Source organism: Neoarius graeffei, chromosome 20 (genome assembly GCF_027579695.1).
Source record: "Neoarius graeffei isolate fNeoGra1 chromosome 20, fNeoGra1.pri, whole genome shotgun sequence".
Taxonomy (NCBI): domain Eukaryota; kingdom Metazoa; phylum Chordata; class Actinopteri; order Siluriformes; family Ariidae; genus Neoarius; species Neoarius graeffei.
In genome coordinates, this window is record NC_083588.1 from 53,570,750 (window position 1) to 53,590,348 (window position 19,599).

Below are 19,599 nucleotides of genomic sequence, written 5' to 3' on the forward strand. Positions count from 1 at the left end.
AGGACGCAGAGGTTAGGGAGCTGATTTCCATTTGGGGGGATGCAGCTATTCAAGCTAGATTGGATGGGTCATACCGCAACCGGGCGGTTTTACTTCCGTAAACACTGGCCATGCTCACTGCGTGTGACGTCGTCGTATCCTGCAGTGCGCATGCGGAACACTTTTAGGTCGCTTTTCGTTCATACTGAGGATCACGTACAAGTCGCATATATTTGTTAATGTGAACGACCTCACAAAAAAATCGGATTTCACAAAAAAATCGGAATTGAGCATTAAGCCTTGCAGTGTGAACGTAGCGAAAGAAAGGCGTATGACCCCACGCACCGATGCCACCTTTGTCTGCGACATCTGCAACCGTGCCTGCCAGTCCAGGATCGGGCTCTTCAGCCACCGCCGAAGATGCTCCAACAGCAACTGATGAGACGTGCCCATAGTCGACTACGACTGACGGAAGCCCGAACTGCTGGTTGTTTTGTTTGAAAGAACTAGACCTTCTGCACAATACTTGGTCATTGTATTATCAATTTTTTTGCTAACAAATTGGTCATTAGGTCAACTTTACAGATTTTTTTTCTTCTGACTAGAATTGTATCTCCCTTCTCATTTATCATGCGGATTCAGTTCTGGTGGATATTTTGGGTCGATCTTCCCTCGGGGAACGAAATTTAGTCCTTTTGTTGATTTTTCTGTTGTAAACACTTTGTCGTGGAGGTTGGTCCTCTCTTACGTCGTCACATTTCAGTTCTGTTTGATATTTTGGTAGTCAGGGTTGTTTTGATGGCCGGCCAGATGAGCGACTACATCCTTGACGTTCTGGTTATCACTTGGAGTCAGTTTTTGTTAGAAGTCATGAACCACAGGCTCGTGGCTTTTAACTATAAACACGAATGCAGCATTCTTGCTAGATTGCAGACTCTTGGTCTGGAATAAAAGAGCACATGAGCTCTGTTTATGCTGTATTTTTAATATGGATGGCAGATGTTTCTGGTGAACGTTTTCAAATAAAAGGTCATTTTCATCCCTTACTAATACATTTCTCACCTCATTATCTGTAGCCGCTTTATCCTGTTCTACAGGGTTGCCGGCGAGCTGGAGCCTATCCCAGCTGACTACGGGCGAAAGGCGGGGTACACCCTGGACAAGTCGCCAGGTCATCACAGGGCTGACACATAGACACAGACAACCATTCACACTCACATTCACACCTACGGTCAATTTAGAGTCACCAGTTAACCTAACCTCTAAATCTCTAAATGGTACAGGGCCCATTTCCTCTCCGATATGTTGCAGCGGCCTAACCCAATCAGATCTACCAGATCGCAGCAGCAAAATTTACTGGTAAAACCAGTTGTTAAAACAAAGTGTGGTGAAGCAGCTTTTAGCTACTATGCAGTACAGCTATGGAACCAACTGCCAGAGGACATCAAAAATGCTCCTGCTGTTGGCAGCTTCAAATCTAGACTAAAGACCAAGCTGTTCTCAGATGCTTTCTGCTAACTGATAAATATCATCATCTTTACATGTTTTAAATTTTACTTAACTTTTACAGTCTCTGCATGTTTTAAACTTGACTTAACTTTTATTCTATTTTATTCTGCTGTTTTTTTTTTTACTGAACTTTTACTTCATTTTATTATTTTATTTCTACTATTGTTTAATTCTTATTAATTTTCTTCCCCATTTATTTTATGTAATTTTATTTTCTATTGTTTACTGTTTTGCTTTTACTTCTGTAAAGCACATTGAACTGCCACTGTGTATGAAATGCGCTATATAAATAAACTTGCCTTGCCTTGCCTAACCTGCATGTCTTTGGACTGTGGGGGAAACCGGAGCACCCGGAGGAAACCCACGGGGAGAACATGCAAACTCCGCACAGAAAGGCCCTCGCCGGCCACGGGGCTCGAACCCGGACCTTCTTGCTGTGAGGCAACAGCGCTAACCACTACACCACCGTGCCGCCCACTAATACATTTGACCTCTTATTTATATTTATTGACAGGAAACATAAGACTCTGGCTCTGATTAAAGATGGCCGTGTGATTGGTGGGATTTGCTTCCGAATGTTCCCCACTCAAGGATTCACAGAGATTGTTTTCTGTGCTGTTACTTCAAACGAGCAAGTGAAGGTATGGAAACGTGCACCCACCAGTTCTGAACTTGCTGAGGTGATGTCGACACCTAATGTTGTGTGTGTGTGTGTTTGTTTCAGGGTTACGGCACTCACCTCATGAATCACCTGAAGGAGTATCACATCAAGCATGGCATTCTTTACTTCCTGACCTACGCCGATGAGTATGCCATCGGTTACTTCAAAAAGCAGGTACCGCTTTGTCTCTCTCTCACACACAGGTATTCTCATGCTTCTGTTTGGTAATGTTTGTGAATTTCTCTAACTTGTAACCGTAGGGCTTCTCCAAAGACATCAAAGTGCCAAAGAGTCGCTACCTTGGCTACATTAAAGAATACGAAGGTGCCACGCTGATGGAGTGTGAGCTCAATCCCAGAATTCCCTACACAGAGCTGTCGCACATCATCAAAAGGCAGAAAGAGGTGAGTCACATTGATCAGCCTGCACGTGTGGCAGACGAGAGACGTGCTCGCCTCCGTTTAATTTAATCTGTAATCTCTTGCGCGCTCTCTCCATCTGAAGTCCACAGCTTCTTTAGCTCCATATTGAACCACATGGGTGCAGTGCCTGAGCATCAAGTTTAACCACTCGCCACTTGCGAGTTGTGAAATCTAATGGCGAGTAAAGATCGTCCCAGACTCCCCTTTCTCGCCGAGTGTGGTCAAAACGATGGGTTCCTCCCTGGTATTCATGTAAAATCCAAGAAATATTCGACAAACTCCTTCTTCTATGACAAAATGAAAGCGAAACCGGAAATGACGGGAATCAGCGAGTGTCAACTTCGGGCGCGTTCGGCTGGGGAATGATCATTTTTATTAGACCAAATGAAATAGAAAATCTTTACCCGCACTTGCCAGATCTCCTTTTTTTGGGGGGCCCCAGCTATTATGTGGGATGTACATATAGACCCCTTTCACTGACGTCACCCGAAACCGGAAGTAAACAGACCCTGCGCCATATTGGAAGACCAACAAACTCGTGATTAGGGGAAAATAACGGCAGCGGTATGTGAACCCACGAGAATAAAGTGGAGTGGCAAACGACTTAAACAAACAAATCTGAGCTGTTTTATTTATGATTTATTGGCCCAACAGTAGACTTGAAAGAAACCTGTGTGAGACTTGGCAAAAAACTGTGGATATAATGGATAAGTCTGTGCATGATCTGCGGACACTTTGAGGTAAGCAAACGCAAGAAATTCAGATTTAAAACATGCTAAATTGGCCCCAAGTTGATAACTGTATGAGGAGCAAGCCACCCAGACTTCTACAATTTAATAATAATAATAATAATTTAGGATGGTTTGGGGCTTGCTCGCTGCTGCCAGGTTGGTTGTTGAGTAACCTGACTGTTTTTTTTTTGTTTGTTTTTTTTTTCTTGCGTGTGGTATCATTGTTGACGCGAGGTTGTTTTTTGAACATGCCAATGCGGACACGATTTCCCCTGATGAGTTACGACTTCAGACGCGATGCGTGTGTGGAGGTGTGGAGTCCGCGTGATATGTGCGTAAGATAGGCTTCTCATGTGTTTGGAGATCCGCTCCGAGACAAGCGCAAGCACACACACACACCCCCAAGGGAAAAAAAGGGACCCCCCGAAAATATCGGCATAGTTCGAACACTGAGTGTAGGCACTGGGTGTAAACAACAAATAGTTTACAATGTCTGGGTATCAAACAGATGGCAGAATTGGTGTCCGGTCCTCCTTACGTTTCCATTCTCCCTTGCCGCAAGTCTTATCATATGGGTCAAACCCATCAATCACAGCCAGTTTCTCCACATACCGTGCCCTTTCTGCAGCTGGTAATGTACTCACATAACCCGAATTATCATCCATCGTGTCACTTTACTCTCGCTCGTACTTTGTTTTATATTGTGAGTGCATGTACTTGGTCTTCCAATATGGTGCCTAACAAAATCTCGCGGCGCGGTGACGTCATGTGAAAGGGGTCTATAGGTATATAAATTGCGATTTACACATGAGTTTAGCATGGTAGAAAACCCCAACCCCACTTTTTTTTTTTTTAAACGTCATTCCATCTGGGACCCCTGTCCTGAAGATTTTCAGCATCCAAGGTCAGTATGCCAGTCCCATGGTTTTCCCCAAAGCGTTTTAGCGTATCGGGCCCGATACGCTTGCTCTGCCTGCCGATACGCTTAGATTTATACCGATATGTTAAAATTTCCTACCCACAAGTAACTAGATACATAGGAGAGCAAATAACAGATCCATTTACATATTGATTGATATTTGTGTTAAACAAGCGGTCTTTTTTCCCAACGTTTGTGTCAGGGCTTTGAACCGGTTCAAGGAACGAAAACGAAAACCGGGAACTTTTTCTATTTCACATGGAACAGAAACGAAACCAGAAACTATTATTTTTTATGTTCCGGAACATAAACGCTTATTAAAAATAATGGTAACCGGTTAATACCGGTTTTTATTTCGTTCCTCAAAGTTTCTGTAGCCTACAAATAAAAAAGCCATTCTTCTCCTGCGCAAGTTTCTATGACCCGCTGGGGTTCACTTCCTGTGTGACGTTCGCTGACTGAATGGAGAGAGCGGGAAGGTGGACTGCTATCACTTCTCCATTACTGAGTGTCTGAGCAAAGAAGAGCCTGAACGATGCAACCTCCCTATTGGCTGTTTGTAAAAATGTATCAGTTGTTGCCCTTCCCACGGGAATCATCGCGGGCTCGAGAGACGAGACCTGACGAGTTAGTTCGTTGGTAGCAGAACAAAATGTCTGGACACAAATCGGGTTTTCAGAAAAGGAAAGAAAATAAACGCAGGGTTGAAAATACAAAAAAGGAGGCAGAAAATGCAAAACGAGTTTTAAGGTAGGACAAATGGTTACTTTTCTGAGGCAGCCCGCCGTGGCTGCCTGCAGGCTTATTTATTATAGCCCATGTAGTTAAAATAGTTGATATAAAATGTTTATAGTTATGTGATGGTTGTCCTGATTTAGACTGGTGGTTTTTTTTGGGGGGGGGTTGCGCGATGTTGCACCCGGGTCCAGATTAGGGCAGAACCGGCCCTGGCTACATTTCAGGTGTAGTTTGTTTTATGTATGTATGTACTTGCATAGATGTGTACTTGGTCTTCCAATATGGCGCCTAATAAAATCTCGCGGCGCGGTGACGTCATGCGGTAGCCCTCTATAGGGCCTGACTAGCCTTTGGTAGCACACTAAACGAATTATCTTTCATTTTTGGCACTTTTTCTGTTTGTGTAGATGGGAAGACATACTGAGAATCCAAATCGCCAACATTTGAAATAATAATTGTTTTGAATTATTTCTTGTCTTATTTAATGAAGGTTGTAATAGAATTAGCCTACATTTGGCTTAAGCTGGATGAGACAGAGACATAATTTTATAGCCATTTGTTAAACAGCTGACAGGGAACGTAATTAACTGTTCCGGGAACGAAAGTTTTTTGTTCTAACCGGTTCGGGAACGTCTATTTAATGGTGGAACCCAAAACCGGAAACGTTAAAATTCCGTTTCTGTTCGGAACGAACCAATAGGAAAAAAATTCTGGTTCAAAGCCCTGATTTGTGTTGATTCTGTCAAAGTCATATGTCCGCGTGGTATGATGTAAACAAACTGTAATCTGTTGGCTACGTCAAGATCACGTGTTCAAACCGTCCAATAAAAATATCGAAAGAAAACGTCAGACATCCCGGAAGTTTCCGATTCATTATAAGCGATCTCATTGGCTGCCGATGTTGTCCTGCACCAGACGGTCAAAGCCGACTGATTTTAATAAGCTGGGAGAAGACTCACTGGACAATTTGATCCACATCAGCATGGATGACAGCGAGACGGACTATGAGAGGGCTGCCCAACATTGGGCCAAGCAAAAGCCAAGGAGAATTAATCTGCTTTAGAAAACTTAATTCATGGGGGCGTCGTGGCTCAGGTGGTTAAGGCGCCATACCGTGAATGCGGGCGACCCGGGTTCGATTCCGGCCCGAGGTCATTTCCCGATCCCTTACCGTCTCTCTCTCTCCTGCTCATTTCCTGTCTCTACACTGTCCTATCCAATAAAGGTGCAAAAAGCCCAAAAAAATATCTTTAAAAAAGAAAACTTAATTCATTAGTTTGGGTTTGCAGAAAGATTATGTACTTATAAACACTCTCATGAAGTGAAGTTGTCCAAATGTGTCAAATATAGCATCATTTCAAATCATCATCAGAAGCATTTTTGGCAGTGCGATGTCACTGGGATCCATTTAACAAAAGGCGGCTCCGGGTTATTCTTTTGTTAAAGGCTCACAGTGACATCACACTGCCAAATATGCTTATCGTTATTATTCGAAATTATGCTGCATTTGACACTTATATTAACAAATTCTCTTCATGAATGTTTTTTTATAAATACATAATCTTTCTGCAAACTTAAATGTATGAATTGAGTTTTCTTTTCCTTTAAATATGTTTTAATCTTAATCTAGTCCATTTAATAAAGTCCCAAAATCTAAACTTTATAATATGCAGTCGCCTTACTTTTCTTTTCAGTGCATCTTAGTTATACATGTATTATGGTAATTGCATCAGAAACATTCTAAATCAGGGCTTTTCAAAGTGTGGGGCGCGCCTCCCCTAGGGGGCGCCAGAGTTCTTCGGGGGGGGGCGCAACGTGAGGAAAAGTAAACCAGAATAAGTTACTATTGCGGACATTTAGCGAACTTCAGCTAGCTTTCGCCAGAGACAAAATGGATCGATTTTTAGTACCTAAAGCTACAGTGAGTGAGGAGACACAGTCTGGGCCAAGCAAAAAAAGAAGGAAGTATGACCACGATTATTTAAAGTTTGGATTTTCATGGACTGGATCTGAAGATGCTCCACTGCCACAGTGTGTTGTCTGCCAAGAGGTGCTAGCTAACGATGCTATGAGATGTTTAAAATGTGTAAAATGTTTAAAAAAAAAAAAGCACAGATGTTTAAAATGTGTGAAAAAAGAGGTTTTAAAAAAAGCACAGATGTTTAAATGTGTAAAACAAGATGTTTTAAAAAAGCACAGATGTTTAAAATGTGTAAAACAAGATGTTTTAAAAAAGCACAGATGTTTAAAATGTGTAAAAGAAAAAAAATAATGTGTACAATAACCATTTTTTTAAATACGAATGGAACACTAAGTATAGCAACAACAAAAATTGTGGGGGGGGGGTGCTGACTCTCCCACACTTTGAAAACCCCTGGTCTAAATCATTACAGTTATAGTAATACAGCAACTTATTTTGAGGTGGCAGTTCTTAATAATAATAATAATAATAATAATAATAAGTTAGATTTATATAGCGCCTTTCAAAAAACCCAAAGACGCTTTACAATTATAGACAAGGAAAAAAAAATAAAGAAAATAAAAATAATAATAATTAAATAAAACTAGACCAGACAATTCCCCGGGGGAAATTGTGAGAGGATGCAGTGCGCGAAGCAATTCGGACACGCATGTTTGCTGGCCGTGAATGTGTGACCCGCAATGATGTTTCAATGCAATGATTGTGTGTGTGCTTGAGACAGCAGCCGTCATGAAGAAGAGCTATTCAGGAGCATAAACAAAGTGACTACAGGCGGAAATTAGCATGTACTGCTATAACCTGGGACAGACATCTGTCCTTACCACAAGGATAATGTTTAATTTGTGCACTGTCCCTTTTAAAAATAAAATAAACTCTAAACTCTAAGAAGAGTGTTTGTAGTTTGTATGTACGAACAGAAGTGTTCCTAATAAAGTGGGCGGCTAAGGTGAAGTGTCATGCCGACCGAGGCTGTTTTTTTTTTTTCACAAAAAAAAGAAATTCACAAAATTCTTTCACAGTGAGCGCTAGAAGGGTCTCCTGAATAGACTGATGTAATTTTTTGTCTGTAGTGTTAAAAATTAGAGACTTTTCTGTCACTTTTATAATGGGTGTCAATGAGCTAAGACACACAAGGTCTTGAATTTTGTGCTGTGTTTTACTACGGACCAGACCTCGAACAATGACAAATAACTCGACAACGGAAGCAGCTATTCACAAAATTCTTTCACAGTGAGCGCTAGAAGGGTCTCCTGAATAAAATGATGTATTTTTTTGTCTGTAGTGTTAAAAATAATGATACTAGAGCGATTTAAAAATGACTGACTTTTCTCTCACGTTTATAATGGGTGTCAATGAGGCCTGTCAGCTGCCCTATCCTCAGTTTGAGGCTTCTCATTCAAAAACTGTAAATCCTATCGTTTAGGTAGACACATTGTGTGAATCAGGACAAGTTTTCCTACTACTTTTGAGAAAATCATGTCTGTAGAGGGAAATTTGTGGCTGAAAACACAGTTTAAGCGAGAAAGTTTGACCTTTTTTTTCAAGCTCTCTCCACTCTGACTTAACAAGCTGCACTGGTGTGTAACGCAATAGACACCCATTCAAAAGCCGGATTTTCTCCCGGAACCCACATGGCGTTTGAGCCGGGACTGATCCGAAAGTGTAGAACCTAGCAGAAAAGTTGGATGCCAGATCCACAGAGGAGAAGTTTTCCTATGTTTTAGAGTTTGAATCACGTCTCTAGGTGAAAGCATGCCAGAGCAGCGGACGTTTGAAAAAGTGCTTTTTTCTCAATTAATTCCATAGAAATGAATGGGGTTTTTTTGGGCGATTTTTTCGCGACTACGTTGCGAAAAAATCGTATTCTGTAGAGAAAAGTAATAGCATAGCGAGTCCGATCGAGCCGCAAGTTTTGATATATTGTTTGTCTGTGTGCGACGTACGGTTATTGAGTTAATCGAAATCGAAATTTGCGTAGGAGGAAGAAGAATACAGAAGAAGAAGAAACACGTAGAAGAACAATAGTTGCAGTGCTTTGCACTGCAACCTATGGGCTCCCCTAGGGGAGCCCATAGGTTGCTGTGCTGCAGCACTGCATCCTAATAAAAAGTCCACCAAGTAGGGGTCAGGATGTAATTTCCATGGTGTAGCAGCCACAGTCCCACCAAAAGGCGCATGAAAACAAGTCCCACATCTCCAGCACCGCCGCCGTGACGCCGTCAGCAACATCGCTCGAACACCACGCCATGGATCCACAAAGCGAGCAGAGAAGCTCCGCCACGCACAGCGCTGGTGTGTCCCAAACCACCTGCACAGCCGCCGCGACACCACCGAGCAACATCGCTTGGAACATCACGCCAAGCGTCAAAGCGCAGAGCGCTGGACAACCACGATGTAAAATGAGCAACGAGCTCACTGCAGTCCACAGCTGGGAGCGCAGGCATCGCCCACGGCGAACCAAGGCCTGGAGGGAACCGACGCCCAAAACTGGGTCCGGAGCTACACCACAACCGGCGGACAAAACACTCAAACAAACATCAAACTACACAAACACACACAAAAATAAATAAATAAATAAATAAAATGAAAATAGAAAAAGAAAGAAAATAAAATAAAAAACCTCTGGTGAGAAGCGGCAGCCAGAATGCGCACGACGTACTCTCAACCGGAAACGAAAAAAAAAAGGGATCTTAGGTTCAGATCCCTTTGTGATCAACAGGAGGTCATGATGATCGATTCTCTTCATTGGATTGCATAAGATGGAGCAAACCACTGTTCATATTCGCATGCACGTTTTTGTTACAGCACTACTTGATCATAGATAATTAAGTGCAAGGGATCCCCGTAGATTTTCAAATCTATCGTATACCTCAGTAATCTATAACAAAACAGTTTAACTTGCATGTTGAACTTTAAGGTGAAATTTCAAATGTGTATACATTTAATACTATTTAGGTCAGAAGTCATTGAAGCACTGTTAAAATCTGTCCTATAATCATGGATCTAAAACCTCTCAGAGACCCTGAAAATGCACATTTTCAAAAGAAAACAAAATTATGAATGGAATTATATTCTTGGATGGGGGGGGGTCAAAATGTGTAAAACAAGTATTTGAGACAATACCTGAGCAGTTTTTATCAGTTAATTTATTTGAGTATCAGATGACATTGAAATATACAGAATCCCTGCATCAGAGAGCTTTTGAAATGGACTCACTGGTGGATCTAGTTTGTATATATAGTACAGGGGTGGTTTATCTACAAAGATGTCCAATAAAACCCCACCAGGGATCTCATGGAGCTATTCGCCTGTTCTAATACTCATTTAGTTAATACATAGAGTTAAATTATATGGAACTTAAGAATACTTATGAACAATTGTCAAAATGACGCCCCACCCTAGCCTGGGCCCGCCCATCCTAAGTGTGACGCAACACGAGGGCCTGTTGCGAGCTTAGTCTGGCAAGGCAAGCTATCTCCAGCTCTTCCAAGCTCCCGAAAAATCGGGAGCCAGTCAACTTTGAGCATCTCCAATGGCCCTGGGTAGAGGCGTGTTCAAGGCAGTGACGTAATAAAACTGCGACCGGAAGCGCTTCATTCACTAGAAACATTACGAACATGGAGCAGCGGCAAGCCTTTGACACAGCGGTAGATGCTGTATTGAAAGCATTCAACGGGAAGTTCTCATTGAAAGCGGAGCAAAGAGCAGCCCTGGAGGTATTTATCTTCTTCCTGTTACTCAAGCAGTTTCCGTCGCGTCACATACGTCAGAGGAAAGAGTGATGTGATTGGTTTAAGCTTCGTCACAGCCTTTTCTGGCTTCGACCAGTAGCAAACTGAGGCATTTCAGGGAGGCGGGTCAACCACGCGCTTTGGGAAACGGTTGGGCTTAATATCTTTGCCAGACCAAATGCTCGCAGAGCTTTGAAGTCGCGTTAGCCAGACTAGCCCCGCCCACCAATTAAGTCATGTATGGGCCTGATACATGTGACGAGTGTTCAACAGGTTTGGTTCTACTTCCTTTAAAAAAAAAGTTGGCCAATACACAGTCATCGTGTGTGCATGTGTGTTGCAGATCATCAAGAAACTGATTGAGAGGAAGCAGAGCCAAATCCGGAAGGTGTACCCCGGCCTCACCTGCTTCAAAGAGGGAGTCCGACAGATACCTGTGGAGAGCATTCCCGGCATTAGTGAGTGTTCCTGTGTGTTTGTCCGTGTGTTTTTGTATGAAGACGATGTTTGATATTGCCGGTTATGAACTTCCTTGCTTGTTTCAATGGTAAAATAATGAATTTTGCTGATAAACCTGTGCAGCAATGCTGCCAGCATGTCCTCAGGGTTAGGGTTAAGATATCTGCCAGTGTTATTTTGTATGGCAGACACCAGCTCTGTAAAACAGCTGAAAAATAATCTTACAGCTTAAATTTAAAACTTGACAATTATAGCTGCTACGCTTGGATAGCACGTTGTCTGTGGGCTCTTGAGTGTCGAAGGTAACTGTAAAGTCCCAAATTTGCCATCCAAAACGAGAACAACGAATCACTTCCTGAGTGATGAGCGCCCCCTAGTGTCCTGAGGTTTATTCATTTGTTGCTTAAAGGGGAACTGAAGTCATTTTTAAACTTGCTTTATTTCTTAATTAACGTGTTATTCAATTATGTTTTCGGTTTTATTAACTTTATATCGTGACTCGTATTGGCATATTATTATTATTATTATTATCATTATTATATTACGCTTATCGGCCTTTTTGGTTTTTAGCCATGTTGAATGTAGTTCGTTTGGTCGACGGCAGGCGTCGCTTATCCGCACGATCTTCACGAGACTTGTGCGAGACTTCAAACGTGAAATGTCAGCGCCGCCATTTTGAAAACCGTTTACACAGCAGCCAGATCGCCATATCATTCCAATTTAGATTAATTTCGAGATTTGCCAGCTTCATCAGTGACGGAGTGTCAGTCCTGCGCGCTGTAGCGCGTGCACCTGAAGGCGCGCCGAGTGGACTCCAGCACGCGCGCCGTGAACAAGGCGCACCTGAGCTCAATTAAGGAACTGTGTGTTTGCCTGTTTAAGGACTGTGCTGACGCATTTGCATCGCAAAGTATTACGATACGCCTGTACGCATTACCGAGCCTTTCTACCCGTTGTCTTGATTTCCTGTTTCTCGTTCTTGTCCTCGCTTAGCCTTTGATGTACTGTTTGCGCCTCGACCGACCCTTTTGCCCGTTTTCTCGTTTTTGATCTCGCCTGCCGTTTTGGATTGTTCGCCTGTGTATATATCGTCTCACTGTATATATATTCTGCACTTTATTAAACTGTGTACTTCTGCACATACTGTACATCCGCCTCCCTCGCGTACGTGACGTGGAGATTATTCCATACGACTTCGAACCAACGTGGAGTAGAGAAGAGTTGGAAAGACGACAGGATAAGGACAAGTCCGTCACGCTGGTATTTACGTCATTACTGTCGCACAATTAAAACGTGCCAGATCAGGCGGCTGGTGGGTTTTCAAAATAATAAATACATGCATGTATTTTTGTGATATTATACTGAGCGCATTTCCTACATAATCCTCACTAAGGTTTCGGACAGCACGACAAAATGGCGTCCCTACTATATAGTGCCCAGGGAGCGATTTCGGACACGGGGAAAACTTCCGGCTTGATTACGTCAGCATTCGAAAGAGGGCGCGTGTGTCTTTTGACAACGTTGGTAGATGTCGGTCACTTTGATTTACGCTGTACGTTTTACTTCCGTCCTACAGTTTCGCATAGGTCTCAGCGAATCTCGTTTACGGCCATTGCTTCGACATCTGGACTGATATATTATAGAGCATATTTCAAACACTCATAACTTGTTCTAGCAGTGACAAAATAGCGATCAGACATGCGTTCTGATATTTAATAAAATGAGAGAATTTTGATAATGAAAAATTTGCCTTCAGTTCCCCTTTAAAATGGCATCATAAGTATTTGTAGATGTATAAATATGTATACACAAGCATTTAATACAGTAAGTCAATTGAAAGTTAAGATCACACAGTTAATATGCTTTGATTAGGATTAGCACGAGTCTTCTAGAAGGAGATTCAGGGATGAGAGTTTTCCGCTTTTCGGCGGATTTCCACTTTTTCTGAGCAAAAATCGATATTATGCCAAATCCATTGAGATTTTTTTTTTTTTTCATTGAGGGGGGTTGGGGTATGTTCCTTCGTGATACTCAAGCGTATGACGATGTTACATGTTTACATTTTCGCCATCTTTAGTCTCGCGGTAGAATACGTGTTATCTACAATGTAATTGGCCAAAACATCGCTGGCGAGAGCATGATAGCCAATCATAACAGTTCTTACAAGAGTGTGGGAGAGAACAAAAGCCAATCATAACAGTTCTTACAAAAGTACCCGCATCGTTCTATTTTATCGAAACTTGCACATGTTCATCGTCGCTGCGCTTCAAAAATACGTTTCTCTTTCGTATCGGCTTTTTTACTCAAAATGCCGAATACAATTGACAAGCGAGACGAAGCGAAGGTACGTGAAATCGATGCTGGTATAAAAAACAGAGAGAGGACTGACAAGCTTTTGTCTTTGGCCGAAAGGCTGAAGAAGTCGTCGAAATGATTAAATGAAAATGAGAAGTGACTGTGAACTATAAATAATTGTATAAAGTGTGCATAGACATTAACACACAAACTTAGCGTTCGTTTGATTTAATACATTGAACATGTATATGATGGTCAGTAAATCTGAATTAATGCTGACAGTTTTGAAAACTTAAATATTTCAAAAGACTTTTTGAAATCATCTGCAACTAATGAGGACATAGGGTGACTGACCTTTTCTCCCTAAGAAATTTTATTTAATATATGAACATTTTGATAATTAATAAAACTTACGTTTAATGTGAATTTAGTTTGTCATTTTTGTTGATCATAAATTATAACCATACCCTTGAATGTAGAATGTGATTTTTATTTTGAATTCAAACAATACTCCTATTGTTTTGAAACATATTTTCATGTAAATATTAGTGCTGTCAAGCGATTAAAATATTTAATCGCGATTAATGTCGCGACTGTCATAGTTAACTCGCGATTAATCGCAATTTAATCGCATATTTTTGTCACATGAAAAACCATGTAATTCTCTTATCAGCATAAAAAAGTGAATGGGCTTGCTCACCGTTCGAACTACGGGGGTACTCGGGGGATCCGAGATCCCCTGAAACAGAAAAAGATCCCTTGAAAACATGATGTGGGAAATGTTGGGGGGTCTCTAAAATATTGGCAAAATGATGTTTATTGACATAGCAATCGTGTGTAACGGGAAGCATTTGCATATCCGAAGTGAGCGCGCGATGGAGAGCCGCGCTCTGAGACAAGCGCAAGCACCCCCCCAAGGGAAAAAAAGGGACCCCCTGAAAATATCGGCATAGTTCGAACACTGGTTGTACCAATGTTTTTTTTTTATTGCAGAGCATAACACGTCTTGTCCCAGCCACTGCAAAGTGGGGCTGGAGCCGCCGATGGGAAAACGAAACCTAAGCCGAGCACCGTGGCTCTTCGGGGGAGGGCAGAGGACTCTGGCTGTGCGGGGCGTGGCATTACAGTCTAGCTGCTATCGTTTTTCTAAGCAAAGTCTCTGTTCCAAGTTCCTGGCAGTTTCAAAAGCTTATGAAAAACCTACATCATGTCACAGAGCGTTAATCTCGCGATAAAATTATCGCCGTTAAAATTGAGTCAAGTTAACGCGTTAATAACGCGACATTTTTGACAGCACTAGTAAATATATAAAAAAGACAACAGATTTTTTTATCTACTACAGCTCAGATTGCAGGAAAAGTGGTTTGTAAGGCCTTATTTTTCAAAATTTTCCTGGGGGGGTATCCCTCCCAGACCCCCAGCTTCGGGCGCCATCTTGTTTTCTGCTTTTTTGGTGACCACCCACTCTCATCCCTGGAGATTACATTTTAAGTCTTTTCCCTGTGTTCCTCTTTCTTACTATTCAGGAGAAACAGGTTGGAAACCCAGTGCCAAAGAGAAAAAGTAAGTGATGATGCATCACTGAGCTGTGTCCCAGTTATTATAACCTTTCTTTCATCTTTAATGCATGGCTTTTTTTTTTTTTATAAATTCCACAGTAAAGAACTGAAGGATCCTGATCTTCTGTATAACATCCTGAAAAATCTTCTGGCCCAGATTAAAGTAAGTAAGCCTGGAGTAAAGTTACAGGCAGGGCTGAGGTTCTTCCTGTCTTTCAGAACGATTTGCATCGGCAGATTATTGCAAAAATGCACAATATTTTAATTGGCTTAAAATCTTTTTTGAGAAAGGAAGGGCTAAAATCACTCAGTCGTCAGCCATTGTGATTGAACTAGATCGCTGGTTGGAGTAAGAAGCAACACTACAGATAGATTGTCTTTCTCATCATTCAGTAAAATGTTACAGGAAATATGACCTCATAAGTAAAGCATGTATATATGTAAATACTCATGTGTGCAAACCTCCTGCACTGTGTGTGTGTGTGTGTGTGTGTGTGTTACAGACACACCCAGATGCTTGGCCCTTCATGGAGCCAGTGAAGAAATCTGAAGCTCCAGACTACTATGAGATCATCAGATTCCCTATCGGTCAGTTTGTCCTCTTGTCCATGCAACGTGTGTATAACGCAGGGGTGTCCAAACTGATCCATAAAGGGCCGTGTGGCTGCAGGTTTTCATTCCAGCCATGCAGCAGCACACCTCATTTGGCTTATTCAATCAACTGACACACCCACCCTTTAATCAAGGGTAGGTGTGGCTGCAAGTATTTGACTGTGTGAAGACAGTTCAGTTGATTGAATGAGCCAAGTCAGGTGTGCTGCTGCATGGCTGGAATGAAAACATGCAGCCACACGGCCCTTTATGGATCAGTTTGGACACCCCTGGTTTAACGCATCCCATTTTTTACTTTGATAGCGACATCAAGTATAATAATAAATTGACACCGGTCGATGTATTAAAAAGATGAATAGTACCCTGTGGAGCTAGAATAACCTCTCGGTACTTGAATCACATGCTGTATTGTCCGCTGCTTCATGCTTCTGAAGGAAAACACAGCACGCAAATGTTTACACTTGGGTACGGAAACAGCCGAAGTTTATTCTCATTATAATGAGCGAGGTCGCAACAAATATGGCGGAACCGACGCCCTCCATCAGAAAAGCTGGCCAGTAATACTTACTCGGCTTGTCTGCTGGGTTTTTTCCCCCCTCTTTTCTGGCGCATTTTTTATGCCTCTGCCACCGTAAGGTGCAGGAGGCATTATGTTTTTGGGTTGTCCGTGCGTCCGTCCGTGTGTGCGTCCATCCCGAAACCTTGTGAACACAATATCTCAAAGGCTAATGAAAGGAATTTCACCAAACTTTCACCATTTGTGCGCTTTGGGACAAACATGAACTGATTAGATTTTGAGATCAAAAGGTCTAAGGTCAAGGTCACTGTGAGGTCAAATGTCTGTCCGAAAACCTTGTGAACACAACATCTCCAAGGCTGACACAAGTAATTTCACCAGGTCAAGATTACTGTGAGGTCAAATGTCCATCCCCAAATCACAACTTAATAAGGCGTGTAGTCTACCAGGCGGAGGCATCCCCATCAACGCCGTTGGCGTTAGGGCTGGGTATTGGCAAAGACTTCACGATTCAATTCGAATCACGATTCACATGCCACGATGCGATACTATCACGATTCATCACGATTCTTGAATCATTGCGATGCATTGCGATATTTTCAATATATTTAAGTGAAAATGTAAAAAATAGAGCATAATTACCAGTGGCTGTGTACGATCTGGATAGTGTCTTCAATTGATACATCACACAGCAACTCAGTTCATATATACATGAATTTATTTAACATTACTGCCATTAAAACATTCTTAATACTTTGGTGGACACACTAATTACAAAAAGTGCAAATGATTAAGGTAGAATAATAAAAGAAAACTAATAAAATAAGGCTCGCACGTACAGATGAGGGTGCGAGCTTGCTGTCGAGGGTTGTTTGTTTTATCATGGGTTGTGGTGGTTGTTGCTGTTGCAGTTTGTCTGGATGGCGCCTCTGAATGTGTGCTCTTAAGTTTGTTGTATTTCCACAATACTTTATCGACATGCTACAGTGTCTACAAATTGCGTGAGTCATGTCCATTTCATTTTTACCGTCTTTGTTTCGGAAGCCGAAATGCGTCCAAACATCGGCTTTAAACTGTGAGGGAGGCACGCGAATCTTCTCGGCTTCGTCCATGTTGCAAACAGAGAGAGCACTAGGCGCCCGCTTTTGGAAATACCAATGGCATGAAGAAGGCAGCGGGCGTCAACAACTCCACTGCGCCATCTACATGATTGGATGTTGTATCCTAGGCTACTTGTTTTTGGCTGATATTTGCCTACCGTTCATACAGTTTTATTCATTTATTTTTTAACGTTAATAATCGATATTTGGCATCAAGAATCGATGCAGTATATCGTGAAAGTTGGCGATGCAATGCATCGCCATGACGATTAATTTGCACACCACTAGTTGGCGTCGAGTTCTATCTAGTTTTGTCTCGATTTAGGAGTTTTCATTCGATCTGGGCGATCCGCCATGTTTGCGGTGGCTCCACAGTCACGACCTTTGATCCACACATGACCTCACTTGACTTTTCTGAACTGGCTGCTGAGCGAGCAGTTTGTAAAAAGACTACACATGGTTATGACGCCCCGCATTAGGAAATAAAATGTACCGAAACAAGATGATTCGTACCAGCTATGGGGATGGGTATCAGCTCAAACTATTCAGAAAGGGGAGTGGATGAAGTGATTCCTGAACCAGCACATCGACCTGTGTCACTTTAAATGATACCCACATCTGTAATTATGTAAAATTAAAAGGAATGCAGAAGATGAAACGTTACAATGCTGAATAATTAAAAAAAAACTGTCATTCATTACAATGTGTTAAAACATACAGATATGGCGGTACCATTTTCTGTTTCTGTAAAAGGAAAAAAAAAACCACCATATATTTGAATTTGACTGCTTACATTATTGAACGTAACTCTTTACCCAAGTGTAGCTAACTGCCACGGAAATATAATTCATTAGCAATAAAATAAAAAAAGTCATCAATTCATAATTTTCCAGTCCCCCCAGGATTCCGCGGGCCTTTTTTGTGATTGTTGCGGGCTAAAATGTCTGATGTTGCGGGGGGGTTTTCCAAAAAATTGCGATGAAAGTTGCGGTGTTTTTTAGGTTTTTGTTGCGATTACATTGGGGGAAGGAAATTTTAATGAGCCTGTTTGGCGACACAACTGAATTGAATCCAAATCTCAGTAACTCAGACTCAAATCAGCCGATAAATGATGTTAAATCTGGCTCCGGTACATAGCCAGAATAATATTATGCATATTTAAATAATTAGCCTAATGTCTGAATAGTTGGATTGTGTTTGTAGAAATGTATTTTAATGTTAAAGGAATCCCTGATAGACATGATACAACATTAACAAGGTGTTCCTCTGCTTTTAAATAAAGATTAGAAAGGCATTTCGAATATTACGCGAGTTCTTTTTGCGCAACCCGAAAATAACCAGGTGTCTGATCTTTCGATTAGACTTGAAGACCATGACGGAGCGGCTGAAGAACCGCTACTACGTGACCAAGAAGTTGTTCATCGCCGACCTGCAGAGAGTGATCACCAACTGCAGGGAGTACAACCCTCCCGACAGCGAGTACTGCAAGTGCGCCAACACGCTCGAGAAGTTCTTCTACTTCAAGCTGAAAGAGAGCGGCCTCATCGACAAGTGACCCAACACACATCCGGCGGGATCGAAAGGGACGGCAAACGTCATCAAAATCTCCCACTCATGTAAATACATACAGGATGGAACAATCTGGGATGTGTTTCAGGAGGAAGAGGCGTGAGTTCACAGGGCATTAGAGAAAGTGAACCTCTGAGTGGGTTCGGCGTTAATTCAGCAGGGGAGTAAATGTTGTGGACGTTACTATTGTTTCTGTTTGGTTTTGGCACATTACGGTATATACGCGCACACTGTTCAGAGATCGTCACGTCTCGTCATACAGAATAAGCCCGTTCGTATCAGTACTCCATCGTAACAGTTTGTACCACGGCGCTGTCGAATGCTCAATTGTGATTGGTCAGCACGTATTGATTAATTTGCTCCATCTGCAGTTCTGACAGTAGTTTGGACTCAGATGCTCATTCATAGTAACGAGTGTCCAAACTTTTGACTGGTACTGTATAGAGATAATAATATACACAAGGACTGGTTGGGTGACTACGGAAGCCGCGAGAGGCCCTTCATATAATCCTTTTTTTTTTTTATTCACCTTGTTATCCCGAGATAACGACATAATTAATTCAGGATCTCGAGAAAACAACACAACTAATTTGAGATCTCGAGAAAACAAAATCGTTATTCCGTGATCTCGAGAAAACAAAACAATTATTTCATGATCTCGAGTAAACAGCTGAGAAATGGTTCATTCAGGCGCGCCAAGAGACTTGTGATATGCTGACTTTGGGGCTATTTCTCATTCTGTATAGACGCAACTTTGGTCATTAGAACGTCTGGAATAATCGATCACCTAATAAGGCAATATTTTGATCAGGGGTTG

The 19,599-nt window shown here is 41.9% G+C and overlaps 1 protein-coding gene across 2 annotated transcripts in view; it reads left to right on the forward strand.

Annotated features, from left to right (window-relative positions):
• kat2a (K(lysine) acetyltransferase 2A) overlaps positions 1 to 19,319 on the forward strand; it is a 71,317-nt gene extending 51,998 nt beyond the window's left edge. For both annotated transcript variants that reach the window (XM_060901984.1, XM_060901985.1), the window contains 8 exons: positions 2,003 to 2,129; positions 2,213 to 2,323; positions 2,410 to 2,553; positions 11,015 to 11,129; positions 14,952 to 14,988; positions 15,084 to 15,147; positions 15,488 to 15,572; positions 18,575 to 19,319. In XM_060901984.1, the coding sequence (XP_060757967.1) occupies positions 2,003 to 2,129; positions 2,213 to 2,323; positions 2,410 to 2,553; positions 11,015 to 11,129; positions 14,952 to 14,988; positions 15,084 to 15,147; positions 15,488 to 15,572; positions 18,575 to 18,768 (877 nt within the window). In that variant the 3' untranslated portion in view covers positions 18,769 to 19,319. The remainder of the gene's footprint in view (positions 1 to 2,002; positions 2,130 to 2,212; positions 2,324 to 2,409; positions 2,554 to 11,014; positions 11,130 to 14,951; positions 14,989 to 15,083; positions 15,148 to 15,487; positions 15,573 to 18,574) is intronic.
• The last annotated feature ends 280 nt before the right edge of the window (positions 19,320 to 19,599 follow it).